Raw genomic sequence first — 18,443 nt, 5'->3', positions numbered from 1 at the left:
AGCATCATTTGTTAGAATTACACAGTTGATTCTTAACACTAAGCAACAACGATGATCATCATCATCTTACAGTATTGTCTTAAAACATATGTTACAGTACATCCAACAAAGATATATATTTTATGACAGGAATATGAAGATAATTAATGGCATTCATGTTTGGCCTCAGCTTGCAGAGCAATCACATTGGATACACTGGTGCATCTAACTGGTGCTTCATTAATTACTGTCTTGTATCTCTGGGGCAATTCTGAATTTGCAAGATCCTCTATATAGTAGCACAGCACATCAGTTTGGCCACCTTAGCCTTTACAGTAACATATACTTATGGGACTTACACAGCCTTACAGCATAAAGAGTATCTAAAATCTCTCATTGAGGGCATGGAGTACTTGTGAACCTCATAGCTAAAATTAACCTAGATTTGGCAGATTTGCAGTGATACTGCAGCGCAAACCAACAGCGCTGGAGCGTGACCGTCCTTTGATTCTGTATCTCAAACGTTTCTTAATTCCGATTTCTGAGAGCCAGATAAGCGGTAACGCGTGATGTCAGCGTTATTGTGGCGTTTGTTCGTGTGAGGATTGTGCACCCGCAGCAGCCGGGCTCACTAACGGAGATGGGGGGGCCCCAGATCTGGCTGGACGTCGGGGTGAAAAACGAGAGGACCAGAAGGACCGCCCTGTGATTACGCCACTGACATCACTGCTGATGAAAGCAAAAGTTAAAAACAAGGGAGAGAGAGAGAGTGAGGAGGGGTGAGAGGCCGTCCTCGGGATGCCGTCAGCACCTGAGGTGCTTCTTGCTGGACATGTCGTTCCAGATCCTGTGCATCTCCTCGGGGGAGATCTGGTGCACGGTGATGACCCTGCGGTACCTGCAGAGGCTGTAGGCCATCTTCCAGTGGTTGAAGCCGCTGTTCTGGAAGGGGTGGATGCCCAACTTCCTCAGACACAGCCCCACGTACACGTCCTCCAGGTGCAGCAGTCTGGTGTGGAGGGACGTCTTGTAGATGAGCTCGGCCACATCGGCAGAGAAGACGTACCCCGTTCCCGAGCAGAACGGGGGGTACTTACTGTCGGGGTACAGGTCCCGGGGCATGTACCACTTACTGCGCATGTCCCGGATGGGGCCCCCATTTATCACGTAGCCGGTGAAGTACCTCCTCCTGGGCTTGGTGGTGGGCTTGAGGAGCTTGTAGACCAGGTTGTCCATGTTGACGAAGATGTCGCTGTCCGTCTTCATGACGTACTTGGCCTTGGGGCAGAAGGTGGCCACCCAGCGCATGCCCATCAGGGTCTTGAGGGTGAGGTTGTGGTAGGAGTCGATGAAGTCCTCCACCACAATGTCGTGAAAGATCTGGCTCTCCTGCTCCACCATCTGGTTGAGGACGGCGTCGGTGTTCCTCCCCAGCAGGAAGAGGGTGACGATGCGGATGTCGCTGAAGGTGCTCTCGTCCCCCCAGGTCTCCCGGATGGCCTGCCGGGCATCGAACTCCTTGTGCGTGGTGCTGATGAGGATGACGAGGAACGGGCCTTCTGCGTCGCACTTCTTGGGCTCGTTGATGATGAAGTCGAAGGCGTGGGGGTTCAGTGGGCGGGTCCGGATGTTGCTGAAGGTGGTGTTCTTGTGCTTCACTGTCTTGCGAATAGGCACAGACAGCTGGCCCACGTAGGAAGATGAGGGCCGTGATATGCTTAAGTACCACAGAGCGCTTGCCCAGCAAACAACTGTCAAAACATACAGGCAGGAGACCTTTGAAGGCATTATGCTGCATTCACTCGAGTTTAGGGCATTGAATTTGAAGTGCTTTATTTCCCATTAGTGGTGGTATTTCCAGCAAAGCAGCATTATGCTGCTCCCATGTGATGCTTGACATTAATTATCAATAATGGGCTGCTTTAGGGGCGAGTGATGGGTGTCTTTTTAAAAAAAGAGAGGCATTTTTCACACAGTCTCTTCTTCTCAAGGCTGGACCGGAACATGTACGCGTCGTGAGCTTCTTTTCCAGACACTCCTCCTTTTGTCCCATTTAAACCTGAAAAACAGATGAAAAACAACGGCTTACACAATAGCACCAAACACAGGTACCGGCGGGAGACATTCTGTAAGAATATTCAACTCACCGCGATCCTGCATCCCACGAACCAGACAAATATGCTGCCTGATCTAAACAAAAGAGTTGGGGTTTTATATTTGGAGAGGAGGGTTTGTGCATTTCTCTAAATCAGCATGCATCAGCTCTGGTTGTGTGGAAATAAGCGCAGCCTTTTAAAGCTCAGTGGAGATATTTTCAGACCTAAAGCCATTGATAAGAGAGCTATTTCTGCTGATTCGCCAGCAGGCTGAATTTCCTTACAGTGGGAGGCCTACTGAATCTAGCGGCGCTAACTGCACTGGGAAAAGTGACTTTCAAACTACACTGAGAAGTACAAATAAAGAGAGATAATGGGTTGTGACTTGAACTTTGTGAAATGTAAGTCCCTGTCAGTGCGTTTCTGTTCTTAATTTAAGGGTTGGAAGGAGTCTTTGACCTGGTGCTTAGCAACTAAGAGCTGGAGGAGACGGCCCATCACATAGGTAACAGAATTAGCGGCTGAAACTGCAGTTCAGATCAATATTTTATCAGGGGACTGTACATCTCAGGCAATTTTGTTCGGATGTGTTCAAACGCTGCCAGCTCTGTGTCACATCTAACAGCCACGTACAAAGATCTTTAACAGAGGAGAGAGAGAGAGGGGCAGAGAGAAAGAGAGAGGGAGGGGGACGCAGGAGGGAGAGGAAGGGAAAGAGGGAGATGGAGTGAAGGACAGAAATAGAAAGAGAGAAAGAAGGAGAGAGCGAGTGAGCAAGCCCGTCTGGCAAGCTAATAGCTCACACCAATGAAAGCCAATCCCATAACATATAATGAAACAATGCTCCGCGCTGTCACTGTGAGACCAGATAAAGAACTTGATAAGTATGACAGAGGACATGTGGCGAAATCTTTTGTTCTAGTGCTGTACGTCTGACTTTACAAAGCAACACGAGCTCTCTCTTCAAAGCGGCCTGGAATTGCCTGGAATTGAGAACACCTTGTTTTCACATTCAGTATTAGGCTAAAAGAATCCCAGTCAATACCTCCCAGCTGCTGCATTCTAGGAAAATGCTCAGGGGCTACATGCTGAAAATGTCTTTAGGCTAAATGCAAGCTACAGTAAATATAGGAGTCATTAGTGCTATTTTCTATGCATCTTTTTTTCAGCATTCAACTGCAACTGACCCGACCCCATCAACTAAAAACAAAGACTATATGTTTCAAATGACTATTTTCTAGAGTTAGAAAATAAGGCCAGGAAAGCTGCAAAAAACATTCTGACAAATTTTCTGTCATCTGCTATGGAATAAGGTACTTTTTTAAGCAAATAAAATTTATTTTACTTTTCATGTTCCACCGCTAAAAATGCATCTTGCTCTCAGATATTCCAGTAACAAATCCATTCATTATAATGGCGCTTAATTTGGTTCCTGCTGTGGTGTGAAGTGTCCAGGGCTGTTTCACATATCTGTCAGACCACAGTGGCAAATTACATGACTCACAGAATACTTTCCTGCTCGTGGCCAATTTGACAAATTTAACCCTGGAGCCTTGGAGCACTTTAATGGCCAGCTTCCTGGACGAAGCCTCTCACTTCTGATCCAAGAATGTCAATTAAACAATAACGCTGAATTCTGGTCGTGAGCAGAATTAATATTCATCCGTTTCCTGTGCCAAATCGATAAAAATAATCAATGGACCTGGCGACCCGCTCCCAGAAACAGATTTTATCGACAAAGAACACACTTTGGAACAGGAATAGAAAAATTAAAAATATGGGAATTGAATTTCTGATGGGCTTGCTGCGGAGGACAGAGCAGATACAGACTCTCAGTTTTACGCCACAGCGTCCCGCTCTCTCCCTGCACGTAAACAGCGAGCCGGGCGGAATATTTCATCGTGTTCTCGCAGCCTCTCTCTCTCCGGGCGCAGTAATAAAAAGGTGTCCACTTTAAGTGCTCGTCGGCTTTATTTTCCCTGTGAGTCAGAGACGGGGAGCCACGGGCTGCCGTTTGTCACCACGGCGACCTGCAGGAAATGACCTTGAAGAGGACCATTTTAATGACAATTCTGCCTGCTCTTTACGGGGGCACAAGAGAGCAACTAAATACCCAATCCTGATTTCCAATTTGCATCTAAATCCGGTGATAATAATAATAATGATAAAGCTAATAATACTACCATTACCACTACCGCTACAACCGCTGCTGCTGCTACTACCACTACTAATTGCTACTGCTAATACTACTACTACTAATTGCTACTGCTACTAATACTACTACTAATTGCTACTGCTACTTGCTACTGCTACTACTAATTGCTACTGCTAATTGCTACTGCTAATTGCTACTTGCTACTACTACTACTACTACTACTACTGTTTATTATTACTATTATTACTATCATTATTATTATTATTGAAAACTAAAAATCCAAAGGCTGATCAAAGGATCGAGTCTGTCTGGTTATACCTGTGTGATAATCTCTTGATCCCTCCAGAAGTAACACTTTCAAGGGAAACTGAAAATGTGCAACTGGTAAACACTTTCGTCTTGTGCTGGAACACAAGTCTCTGTGCCAGTCTCTGTCTAAGGATACACTCTTTGCTACGCTAACTGTGCGCCTCTAATCCATGACATCACATTCCCTATCAACAGAGCACATAGCGAATGGGACGGCTCTGCACAGCTCCAGCGACTCTTCGTTTCAGGGTAACTGACACTTTGCCCTTTGTTTTGGTGTAATGATCCGCACGCTCTGAGGGACGTTCTCGTAATCACAGGCTAACACTGCAGTGTTTCCACATCTGTACTGTATTATTACACCCTCAGCCTATGCTGCAAAGGATTCAAGGATTCAAGAACTTTGTCATTGTGCAAGCACAACGAAATTGCAGTTGTGTCAACCTCCAACGGTGCATTTATATTTAAGTCCTCACACATATTTACAAAAAAAAAGCAGTATAAAATATTGTCAATAAAAAAGTACAGCATCTGAACAATATAAGTACAAAATATAAACAATATAACGTATAAAATACAATTAAAGATAACATATTACTAACGAGGGTGTAAAGGCGCCAGCAGCAAAGGTGCAGTACAGGTGTGGTGTAAGTATTGCAAAAATAAAGAGATAAATATTGCACGTACTCCAGTGATAGCAGCACATCGGTCTTGTCAGACTGATGAGATATCTGAGTTCAATGGTGTCACAGCTTTTGGGGAAGAAACTGCTTTTCAGTCTGTTTGTGCGTGTGTGGATTGTTCTGAAGCGCCTGCCTGATGGGAGGAGCTTAAACAGATGGCGTCCAGGGTGTGTAATGTCCTTTATGATGTTCTTAGCCCTCCTCACGCAGCGAGTGCGGTGAAGATGTTCTAGTGATGGCAGTAGCCAGAGGTGCTCCCCCTGTTACATGCTGTACCCAGAGAAACCCAGCTTTGGCTGCACTCTCAATGACAATGTGATCTTGGGGGGAGGGGGGACCGGGTTCAGTAATGAGCTTTTTTTCCCCTCCCAGGGTGGAAATTGCGGCAGGCGGATTCAGGGATGTCTGGCCTCCTTTACTCTGAGCCCAGGTAATTTCAGGCCTTTGCTTTCTGGTATCTCCCTCCTACCACACGTACAGGTCAGAGGCACAGAGCCGGCAGGCTGATGAGGTCCGATATATACGCACACAGGTAGGGTGACACAATGCGGCTCCTCTTGCCTCAGTTATCACCCACTTCCTGTTATCTCAGGCAAACGGATTAGTTTCTTTCCCCACAGGAAATGACAAGACCCCCCCCCGCCTCCCCCCCACCCTGCCGCCCTGTAAATCTCTCTAAAAAAGTAAGAGAGAGAGAGGGAACCGGGTGGCAACACCTATCTTTGAGACGCAGGGGGGTCATCTCCTGAAAGCAGGTGACGGTCTGGAGAGCCCGCAGACCGGGAGGAGGGTGCTGGATTTGATTGCGTCTCGTTGCAGGGGCGTGATTTATTACGGAAAGGAATGAAAAAGAGAGCAGTGTCCCCTGGGAGAAATCATTTAAATTTACTGCGGCCGCCGGAGCCTCTGCGTGCGACCGGGCCTCGCTGCGGCCGTTACGGAGGGGAGCGGGTATCACACGGGCCGCGTCTCGTGCCGCCATCACGCTCCGAATGGCGCAGACTAACAGCACAGTTTATAGCGCTGGAACAGAGAGGAGGAGGGCCACCTCTGTTTGTCAGGGAAGATGGATTCCTCCAGTGCGAGGCAGCGCGTGTCTGCCGGTGAGACCCGGCGTGTTTTCCCCAGGGAAACGGTCCCTCGGGCTGCGGCCGCGACTGCATCAACACGAGGGAAACGGCGTGGGGGGGTACAGGAACGAGGGAAACTGCAGGAGGGGGGGTACAGGAACGAGAGAAACGACAGGAGGGGGGGTACAGGAACGAGGGAAACTGCAGGAGGGGGGGTACAGGAACGAGAGAAACGGCAGGAGGGGGGGTACAGGAACGAGAGAAACGGCAGGAGGGGGGGTACAGGAACGAGAGAAACGGCAGGAGGGGGGGTACAGGAACGAGGGAAACTGCAGGGGGGGGGTACAGGAACGAGAGAAACGGCAGGAGGGGGGGTACAGGAACGAGAGAAACTGCAGGAGGGGGGGTACAGGAACGAGGGAAACTGCAGGAGGGGGGGTACAGGAACGAGAGAAACGGCAGGAGGGGGGGTACAGGAACGAGAGAAACGGCAGGAGGGGGGGTACAGGAACGAGGGAAACTGCAGGAGGGGGGGTACAGGAACGAGAGAAACGGCAGGAGGGGGGGTACAGGAACGAGAGAAACGGCAGGAGGGGGGGTACAGGAACGAGGGAAACTGCAGGAGGGGGGGTACAGGAACGAGAGAAACTGCAGGAGGGGGGGTACAGGAACGAGAGAAACGGCAGGAGGGGGGGTACAGGAACGAGGGAAACTGCAGGAGGGGGGGTACAGGAACGAGGGAAACTGCAGGAGGGGGGGTACAGGAACGAGAGAAACGGCAGGAGGGGGGGTACAGGAATGAGGGAAAGGGCAGGATGAGGGAAAGGGCAGGAGGGGGGGTACAGCAAGCAGAGCGTCTCGCTCACACCGGCACGGGGCCGCAGACCCGGAACTCATTCCATCCGTCACTAAGGGGTTCGGATCATCCTCGGTCCTCTGCCTCAGCCACACCGCGCGGTCCTAGTGCCGCACCCATTCAGGGCCTACTGTACGCTGCACGACTGCCTTCGGAAACTCAGTCGCTGCAGAAATGTATATCTATGGCTGAGTTTCAGCATTTGAGGTGTAGCAGCCAATGGGGAGGGACGTCCCTGAGTATCTGTATGTGCAAGACCTTGCAGAAAGAAAAAATAACTGTGAAATTCTGGGGTACATGCAAAATGCATTGTTCTGCTTTCATTCAAAGTGAGAAGCAGAATTTAAAAACACAAAAGACCTTCGCTCTCCCCTCAGGTCTCAAGCCAAGCAGAGAGAAAGAAAGGTATTATTCCCCTGCTGTAATATCATTATTTTTTATTTATGTGCCAGACCAGACGCTCAGATCCAGAGCGACTTTGGGAGCTCTTGTTCACTTGAAAGTCAACATATTTAATTCTGTGGTCTTTTCAGGTCCATGTCCATGGATAGATATAAATCTAGTGTATAAAGATACTACCTGGGGATGGCATTGACTATTTTGATATTTCATGATATACACTCCAAACAAATAAACTCTAAATGAATCTCTGCTAAAAAAACTACTCTGCTAAAAGTAGGTCTAGCAGTACCTACAGTCAAGCATGAAGAATTGCCATTGGATTGGTTATTGTGTTCCTTCCTGCACAAGGGTGCACAGGGCCACACGAGTCACGATTCACCGAGCCGTCCGGATCTTTATCCGGGTGCTCTGTCTGCTCCCAGCCCATGCAGATAAGGTGAGGATGGGTGGGCCTGTGCAGGCTTTGCCCAGGCTTTGTGTGCTGGTGGCACAGACTTGGGAGACGTGCTTCGCTTCCAGAGCGCCGTTTTATTAACTTGGACATAAAACGAAAGTGCAGCCGACATCTCTAAAACGCAAGGCAGCGCACCTCAAACAGCCATTTTTCTTGTGTAACAGTTTGTGAGAGCTCTGAAATGCACACAGAACCCTCCATCCCTGCACATACGTAGAGAGAGAGGGCTGAAAGGGAGGGAGGGAGGGGGGAAGAAAAAAAAAAAAAAACAATTGATTTGATTTATAGGAGCGGCGGTGCAAGGTGGGTCCCAGGCTGACAGATAAACTACTCACGAGGAGGGAGCCGGGCGGAAACGCTCCGATACCATCTCTATCACCATCTGCAGCACACACACAAACATGGGAAGGAAACAGCCACCCACCTCCAAACGCATTAACCTCCTGAAATTAAAGTGTCGGCTGGCTGCTGGGAAGAGTCAGTCGCGTACACACCTGCAGCAATATATAGCCCCGGACTCGGCTCACAACGCCGATGCAGGAGAGATAGCTGCAGCTTATGAAGGCACTCCTACAGAGGATCCAGCCTATTTTCCATGGTTGAGAATTTATCCTTTCTCCTTCTTAAGGGGATGAGCCGAAGATTAAAATGTACATATTGAAAGAGCATGTGAAATAAAGAGATTATTTAAAGGTGTAACGTTTCCCTTCATGCCTGAGTGTACTTGATCGATTGATCCAGTGTTGCTGGGAGGGATGTACAGTACTGAACAGGATCTGATGAACCGAGCTCATGCTCTGTAGATCAATGCGCTGTTGCACATCAAGGTCGCAGTACAATTCAATCTCTAGCAAGTTTAAGAAAAAAAAAAATTCTTTCATAATTTTACCCTTGTGAATAAAATCAAAATGAATTCAATGAATGTTGCCCAGAAGTGGTTAGGATGACCAGGGTTTGTCTTAAATAAAAAATATAGTTTGCCCAGGAGAAAACTAAAGTTTACAACTGATTTTATTTTAGAATACTGTTTTTTTTTCCACTGTTTGAAAGGAAAATTGACAGCAATTCAAAAAGGAGTTCCCAGGAAAGACTTCAAAACTGGATATCTCCCTCCTCTTGAGAGATTAAAGCTGATAGCACCTGGAGATGTGACAAGGGAGATTCACTCTTCACTATCTTCAATATCTTTCTCAAAAGAAGCTTGATACTTTTAAATACCTGTTGCTGCATATGACACACTGTGAGCTAAAAGTTCCTTATTGGCTGCTGCCCCACATCACATGCTAAGTGTTTTACCTCATTGGCTGCTCCTATATTTTAACATGCTGGATGTTAAGGTTCCTCATTAGCTGATGTCCCATCTCACATGCTAGGTGTTTATCCCCATTGGCTTTTTTATACCTCACAAGTTTTTAAAGTTCCTCATTGGCTGCTGCCATACATAATATTCTGGTTGCTTAAAGTTGTTCATTGGCTACCTCTATACCTCATATGCTACTGTAGGTATTTAAAATTCCTCAATGGCTGCTGCTATATTTGACAGTCTGGTTGTTTAAAGTTGCTTGTTGGCTGCTGCCATATGTCCAATAGTGGGTGCTTATCCACACTGGCTGCTGGCACACCTGCTGTACCAGGTGTTTAAAGTTCCTCAGTATGCCCCAGTCTCCACTTAGGGCTCCCCCTCCTCCCCCCCAAACAGGGTGCACCATAAACAAAACCAAATAACCAAAAGCAAGCAGACACCTTCATTACAGTGAGCAGAAAGTAAGTGGACTGCAAAACAAATGCCAGTTTGCTAAATTCATTCCCACTCAGTGGAAATTAGCTCTGGCATACTCATTGCTCAGTCTTGTTTTAAACTGCATTACCACAATGCTTTAACTCACACCCCGGACTCTATTGTTTTTCACCTGGAACCTGATGCATGGTGGTGTTCCGGCTCATTCTAGAAGGCAGGATAGCTGTAATTGTAAGTACTGTGCCCATAGCTGTAGCTCAGCCCCTTGTGCCAGAGATGGAATTACTGGTGCCTCAACTGCCAAGTGAGACTTTCATTGTTCATTCATGAGCAGAAATACTGAAGCATAAACAGTGTTTCCATTTTCAGTCAGATGCGTTTCATTCAGCTGTCTGCTTGTTAAAGGCAACCTGCTCTGAGCTGGAAATGTCTTGGAAAAAGTTGGGAAATATTGCAAAAACAGTAACAGCTAAAGCACCGACATGGCCCTCTTCCGCTTTCATCTTGCAGGTTCAAAGAATTACCCGTGACCGCTGCTCTTTGTTTTCAGTGGGATTATTGATCCAGTAATTTTGTATTTGTGTTCTGATAAAAGTTTCATTTTGCCGTCAGTGTTTAACTGCAGGGTCTAAAGCGCTCTCTGTGTAACTCAGAGTACAGCACAGCATTCAGAGACATGAGATGCCTGGGTGCTAGGCTACAAACACATAAACACGCACAAGTATAGACACTTTGCAGAAGCTGAGAAATACAAGGAGCATAAAATATTATGCGTTCCATCTGGGATATACGAGGACATAATGTGCTCGTGAGATATGCCTTACGGCTTGCTCTTCTCCGATGTGGGGTAAGTGGTACCTGGCAAACTCACATTACGAGTTTGCCAGTTGCTGAATTAACAGAAATGTGTAAGTAAAGACAAACAATAACACTTGCTTGAATTCATTAATCAATACTGAGGGCAAAGCCTTTGCAGCTGGAGTTTGTGTGCTCCTTTTGGTCGGCTGCCACAGCCCGTTCCTGCCGAGGCTACACAGTGTCACACCGCATTCTGCAAAGCCTTTGCAGCTGGAGTTTGTGTGCTCCTTTTGGTCGGCTGCCACAGCCCGTTCCTGCCGAGGCTACACAGGGTCACACCGCATTCTGGGCTCAGTACCCTTCCTGCATACTCTGACCGACCTTTTTCTCTCTTTTACCCTCTTTCTTTCTTTCTTTCTGTTCTTTCACTATATAACCCCTGGGTCATTCCTCAGAGAGACCTAACTGTGAGAGAATTTCTGTAGTTAAAAGGTGGATATATTTGTTAGTAAGTTTTTATTTGTTTCCATTTCACAAATATTTGTGAAATATTTTTCATTTTTCAGGGGTCTCAAATTATTTTTGCTGGAGTGGTCAAATTTATCCCTCAGTCAGCTTTCAGCTTTCTCATGTTGCATTCTCTCAACAAAACATTCTCTGCCCAGCACTTTGAGAAAATGCATTTCTAAAAAAATGTCCTATAACAGATCCATTTTGATTGATTGACTGGTAGATAAACTGCATAGAGACCTCTGTCTGAATCATTATTTCCACTTTTCCCTCTGCCCTCCAGCCCCTCTCCTCCCCTACCTAAAGAATGTCATGTCAATGTTCTGTCTCTGACTCCCTGACTAAGAGGCTTCTAGCTCAATTCGCAGCATTTCTAGGATCAACAAGCTGAAAATTATTCTTCGGCTACTCCGCGCTGCATATCACGGGTGTCTGCCGCATGAAAGTCAGAGAAATCTCGCTTCCGTTTCGTATCTCACTATGTGTCTGAAAGGATTTCTTCTCATCTCCCTTAACTGAATGCCAAGGTCATCTGAAATGAAAAGACGTGCTACTGCTATATTGCTAAAATCATGCTGATCTGCTGATAATCCCGGGTGGCTCCAGGCTCGAGCCCCGTGCCGTCTGAGCCTCCGTTTGGACGCTCTCTCTCTGCCATGTGTTGCACGGTGAAGCACGGAGGCCATTACACAGCTCAGTCAGAGTGCAGAGTGCTGAGTGGATGGCTCTGGATGCTGTGCAGAATTGCTAACTTCAGGAGTTATGGAGAGTGCACTGCATCCGAGTCCCCTCTGCAAAACTGCGCTGTCACCCTGCTGTTACACACCAACTCATCATCTCATGATCTGATGACGAAGACAACTGTTGTAGGAGTAGATGACATTATTCACAATGTCATTCATTTATTTACAAAAGCTACTGCCCGGAGTAGGAATACTACAGAGATTTGCTATATTCAGGCAAGAGCAGATGTTGCATCAGATCTGGTTCCCCACCCCCTATCCCCTCCCATCAGATTTAGTTCGCCCATCAGATCTCCCATCAGATTTAGTTCGCACCATTGTTTAAGCACTCTCACATTTTTGCTGCTCCTTCTATTGTCTCTAAAGGGGTCATCTAACCCTAACCCTCACCTAACCCTAACCCTCACCTAACCCTAACCCACACCTAACCCTAACCCACACCTAACCCTAACCCTCACCTAACCCTAACCCTCACCGGAACTCTAAGGGAAGCCGATTCTGATAGGGGGGACTTGCGACACCAGTCCTGTCTCACGCACCCCAGGCTCAGCGCTGGAAACACACCCACACCAACGGCTACTGCTTCCAAAGTTATTTAACTCTCAGCTTTACCTAATTTTCCAGGTTCAAAATTCATCAGTCCTCAGCAGCCAGGTTTAAAATAATGGCTTACTTAAGGTGTTTTATGAATTTCCAGCCCAATTTATATCCCCACAAATGAATGCCTCATCAATTCAGCCCCAAATTTGCAGTCAATAGATGGTGATGAGGAATGGTTATGCGTTATTTACTCTTTCTTGTTGAACTAAATTTTGAGCCGTGCCTACAGTCATCAGGTCTATAACTCAGTGGTGATGGGACTTGATTAAGGTTGATTGCGTTACACTGTTGCAGATCGCGAGTTCCTTTTAAACTCATTTGAATGATGCATCACAGATGAATCTCATTCAGAAACACGCAGCACTGGGGCGGTAATTCAGCCCACAGGTACCGCTGCCCTGCGGCAGATTAACGAGGCCTCGGAGGCTGAGACGTAGAGCGCGCGCGGGGGATCCAAGCAGTAAAACTCCAGCACATTTACGATAAATCAGGGCTCGTCGGACACAGGTTACCTTGACTTTTCCTCAAACGTGCCCCGAGTTTTATTACTAGGTGTGATTAAAACATCATTTCTTCAAATTAAGCTTCAGGCATAATGACAAAAGCACCCGCATTCAAATCTGCAATTCTTTCATCAATCGCAATTTATTTGACTGACGGGGACCCCTGGTTGCCATGGAGGCAGGCATTAGACTGAGAAGAGGGAGTGCGTGAAGTTGAGACCTCCCTGCTGCTTCAGAACACTGTAAAATTTATCCTGAATTGGCATTAACAGCCCCTTCACGCACACTTACGCACTCCCAGGGCGTAATCACACGTTACTGTACTATAGCACTCCACAGGCCTCTTCTGCTTAACACACCACCGCGCTGTTTTTACCAGAATGCACCCAAACGCAGCACCACTCAAACGGTTTAAATTAAAGGTCGCACTCCTTAAGAGGCACTTCCAGTAGAGTAGTTCTCTCAGAGTGTATATAGTAATGTATAAAGTAATGGAAAATTAAGCCTCGGAAAGGGTTTGGTTGGACTTGCAGAATGTCTGAATTAGCCCTGTACAGGACACCAACTTAATGCAAGCTTACTGTGTCCAACTGAACACTTTTGCAGGGGTTTGTTTCTAAATGCTGACTGACTCTTTGTAGAACTTTTCTGTTCAGCAGAGAAATTCTTGGGTTCACTGCAACCGTTAGCTTGCCCTTTGTTTCTGTTAATTGAGCTACACACTCTGATTGAGGCAGAGGAGGTGGTAAGCTAATGTTTCAATGTTTCCATTCTGTTAACCTCTTAATACAGAGCTGTAAACTACAGTGGACTTCTTTTCAGATGAAGGACAACCGCTTTGGACCTCCTGTTAGATGCACCTGTCAAATGTTTACAGGCAAACTACCCTTTTCCAAAAAAAAAAAACAGCCTGTTAGGTAGTAAACTAAGCTCTTCAGAAAACAGCCCGAGGTGATCCTTCCCAGAGCTCAGCCCATAAACCCTGACGGACATCAAGAGACCCCAGCAACATCTGTGACTGAGTAAAACAGGTTTCAGAGAGCTTGTCTGATTCACGGATGAGGGATCAGACAGCCCTCCTCTCCGGAATGCTGAGCAAGGACAGAACCATCATCCATGTTCATGTCCAGGCACATTCAGCGGTGGAGACGTTGTTAGGCAGGGAGACTTACCATAGAACACTCGAGCCCTGCTCCTTTTAAGTAATCAAGCAATAACCTCACTAAATCACATCAAATTCAGCTCCGCCTTATGCAGTGGCAAGAAATAGTGGGTTTTAGTTTACTTTTCTACGCAACAGAAATAAATCCCACTACAGGAAGCAGAGATGGAATAAGCCCCTAATGTTCCCTTGTATGTTAAAATGACTTCAGTAATTTGATTCATTTGTGTATGTAATCTAATGGGTGGCGGGTTCATGCCTTGTGTCCGACTTTATCTCAATTATTGTTGCGTGATGAGCCCCTGGGCACCTTGCCAGCCCACTGCAGGGGCGATTACTCCGATCCATCTCCCAAATTCAGAGCGCCGAACAGAGAGGCCAAGGGCGTGTTTGCGCAGATCTCTGTGTGTCCTGGGTACCGTCGGGTCGGAGTATCTGCGGTCAGCGCAAACGCACACACCCCGCAGACAGACACTTCCTTCCTCTCCCGCTTAGATACAGGCTTTTTAAATGGCGCATCGCTGTTGGGTTCACACTCGATTAGCGTATCTACGACAAAAAACGCGCGGGGAGAAAAAAAAATCCATTCTTAAGGACTATGTGAATTTCCATTTGATCCTTACGGTTCTTTATTATCCTATTGATTCGCAGAGGAAAAAACAGCAGAGAGTAACTCCACAGTTCAGCATGTTTATAGGAGCGGAATGTATATGCGGAGACTCAACTCTGGAGAACTGCAACACAAAAGAAAACTAATCTGGCTAAACAGAGAGGCCTAATTTATCATGACGATGTGGCAGGAGGGCAAATATGCAGCAGGAGCACCGCACAAAGACAACCATTTGTCAAAAATCGGCAGCCATTCCACCCAGCCCCACACTGGGCTCACTGCCGACCGGGCAGAGAAATAAGCAATTATATTTCCGCCGGTATATGAGAGATGGAACGGCTTGATTTATGACCAAATGTAGATCCAAAGACACCATCCGTCAGACGTCATGCCAATTAAGACGTCTCTGGCTTAATAAGTGCCTGGTTCAATTAAGTAATCTGTAGATTAAAGGGAATAAAAAGAACACTGCCAAAACATTATCTAATCACCGTAATGACCATCATGCTGTTTTATACCAGCATGTAGGTGCAAACAGTAAATCTGCCTTTTATAGGACAAATGCTTGCTGCATGTTCAAACACTTTCCCTGAGTTTCAATTTCAAAGGCTTATCAAGATCAATGCCTTATCAATACCTAATTGCTAGTTTCAACTGATATGTAAATTTGAAATGGATATATCGGAACAAATGATTCATCACACAAACATCCTGTGACCTCAAGCTTATCCCAAAATGAAACCTGCGATGGTTAAATTCTATAAACAGTGCATCCACCTGGACAAAGCACAGTCATCAGGTCTGACTGACAATGTGCTGTTTATGAAGAAAATGCAGACACTTTTAACAAGATGTTTGTGACGAATGAAGATCACTGAACGTTGAATATCTATCACAAGTGCTGCTGCAGTTCCTCATTAGTGATGTTAAAACAATTTAGTTAAATTAGTTTAGTGACATTCATTTAGTTACATGAGTTATTGAAAATATCTACATATGATGAACATCTCACGCATCATGATGTGAGACATTTAACACAACTGTAGACTGTTTTTATATTGCATTTTACCACTAGACCAGGAAACCGATAAGCCAAAGGCTGGCAGTGTTGAAATGGGCTTGTAGAGACAGTTGCAAGCACAAGACACAGCCACTACAACCCTGAGCAAGGTCCTTTATCTGAACTGCTTCAGTAAGCATCTAATTCGATTTAAATGCAATTTTAAACTGCTGTTCTGTGAAAGATGAACAGTAATTTACCTTCAAAAGACATGTACCGTACATGACTGAAGCGTTAACATTTCTTTCATTATTTCAACCTGGCTCATTCATATTTGCATGTCCAAAAGACTGCTTCCCCCGTTTCAGCCATTCATCCTCTTCAAAGTACACTCTTTTTCTTTTACCGAAAAAAAAACCTCTTTTGAAAGATGTCTATATTATATTGATAAATGCTTTGTCAAACTCAAAAACTTTGCTCCTCCAAAAAACCGGACTTAAATATGGACATCTTTTTGAGTACTTTTTGAGTTACATAGTCTTGTGATGGATGGATGCCTGGTTGCCTAAAACATCCAATAGAAACATCTACAGAAAGGCACATACGGGTATTTTCATCCATTTTCACCCATATCCATGCGCATATTAGCAGCAGAGTGTGAGAGGAGGCCGGGAGTGAATGCTACATGTCACATTAAAGGGAAGTCACATTAAAATGAAATAAATATTCCAGGTTTGTCTGTTATCAGATACGAGCCGGGGGAAGATCAGAGAGCCCGCTTCCACTTCCCCTGATTAGGCTTGATGTCTACAAAAGCTGATCATAAAGGCACATCTCCTCCCATCTAAGTCACTGCCAAACAACAGAACTACAAAAAACAGGGGGGGGGGCAAACAAAGACAGGAACACAGCGGCAGAGGGCTGATGAGAAATGATCTTTCAAAAGAGCTGGCTGTTGTTTTCTGTTTAAAAAGGGCCCCCCCTCACCGATGCCTCCGCGTTTTGGGCTGTTTGAAGGTCTTGACGGAGGTCGGCATTCTGAGGTGTTCTTTCGCTTTGAGAATTTCAATTAAAACGCCGTCATTGATAAGAATTCCTGCCACGGTGCGCGGCCTTGTGTGTTTGCATGATAACAGATAATTGAATGATTGTTGCGGAGAAGTACAGACGAATTTCTGCATGGAATCACAGATGCGGCTGGGCTGCGCAAAATAGAAATGTGTTTTTTTCTTCTCTCTTTTTCGGAAAACACAATAATAAGCAGTATGAAGCTGCCATCATCACACACACAGCGAAATTTCTTCAGAGCTGAGAGACTGACATTTTTTCCCCCTTTGTGGAAGAAGTCAAGTCAGTTCAGTTTCGAGAGTGTTACTTGGAGTGGTTGTGGCAGGAACAGCACACAAAAAACATGATGCCATTACCTGCTGAAACACAAACAACATACAGGAACGTGGAGCTGTTACCACAGTGTATAAGCCCGCTGTTCGCAAGCCAGATGAGTATTGGTGTTATCTAAAAATAAGTCACTGCACCACGACTTCTCTTCTTAGATTTGACTCGGCCGACTAACCTGAAAACTGCAGCCCGTACCTTTCTGCAATGGGATCACAGAGGATCTGAGAAGCTCCACATCACCACAGCTGCTGCACTTCCTCACAAACTCTGAAAATCGCAGTGTGTGGACCCCTTGCTGAGGATCAATTGTTCCTGGCGAGATGAATGCCTTTGTGAGAAAACAAAATGTCCACAATGTCAAGCAGCGGAAAGCAATGCTGTAGCAACTGCCAAGCAATCCTAAGGATGTGGTTATAGTCTCGGCCCTTACTGCGGTTTACATTCTGAGCTGAACAAAGGAAAGGAAACAAAAGAAATGGTGGCTTAATTCATATGGGTGATACAGTTTCATACCTGACTGGGTGACAGTTTTCTAATGGTATATTTACAGCATCTGAAGTTGGGTTTGGGCGAGTATCTCTTGCTTAACAGGGGGAGTGAAGGCCTGGGCTTGTCCACTGCTGTGGGACAGCAGTGTAGCACAGTGGTAAGGAGCAGGACTTGTAACCAAAATGTTGCTGGTTGATTTCCCTTGCTCGGGCACTGCTGCTGTACCCTTGGGCAAGGTACTTAACCCAGAACTACCTCAACAAATATCCAGCCTTATAAATGGGTAGCATGTTAAAAAAAAGTAACCTATGCAAGCTGCTCTGGAGAAAAGCATCTCCTAAATGCCAATAATGTTGTGTAATATTTTCTACCCCTCTTGTACTGTCTCTGAAGTACTCTCTCCATTTTCGTTCTCTGCAGGGCACACGGGCTTAATTTAGGATCACGTTCTCCTTCACCGTTTCCGTCACAGCCATCTCCTTGGTGACGCCTGTGTTGACCCCTCTCACCCATGTGAATCCTGAGACACGTCACCAAAAAGCCTCCAAATGTGGTCAGGGGTGAAACATCCTCAGCACATTGGAGACAAAAATGAGACACTTTCTCTCGTTCTCTCATTTCTCTCCAAAGTTCAGGGGAATATTGTCATTTACATGTTTTATGCTCCTGGCATCTTTTAAATTGGGACTGGCTGCAACAGCCAGAAAAACAATGGGAAAAAAAAATCAATCAGACAATTAAATGAGTAAACTCACATTAAGCCGAGAAAACTTGTGATACATTGCAGCCACCTGGAGAAGACAAACACCATAAAATCAATGTTTCATGATTCCATAAAGAGAGTACTGAGGTTATACTGCTAGGACTTGCTTGGGAACAGGAGACCGA

At 45.9% G+C, this 18,443-nt stretch overlaps 1 protein-coding gene across 2 annotated transcripts in view; it reads right to left on the bottom strand.

The window, feature by feature from the left end:
- Positions 1-567: 567 nt before the first annotated feature.
- Positions 568-18,443, bottom strand: part of b3galt1b (UDP-Gal:betaGlcNAc beta 1,3-galactosyltransferase, polypeptide 1b) — a 102,298-nt gene continuing 84,422 nt past the window's right edge. For both annotated transcript variants that reach the window (XM_036545691.1, XM_036545692.1), the window contains one exon: positions 568-2,038. In XM_036545691.1, coding sequence (XP_036401584.1) covers positions 784-1,767 — 984 coding nt within the window. In that variant the 5' untranslated portion in view covers positions 1,768-2,038 and the 3' untranslated portion in view covers positions 568-783. The remainder of the gene's footprint in view (positions 2,039-18,443) is intronic.

Source organism: Megalops cyprinoides, chromosome 14, assembly GCF_013368585.1.
Source record: "Megalops cyprinoides isolate fMegCyp1 chromosome 14, fMegCyp1.pri, whole genome shotgun sequence".
Taxonomy (NCBI): Eukaryota; Metazoa; Chordata; class Actinopteri; order Elopiformes; family Megalopidae; genus Megalops; species Megalops cyprinoides.
The sequence above is the reverse complement of the archived record's forward strand: the minus strand, read 5'-3'. Positions and strand labels throughout refer to the sequence as shown.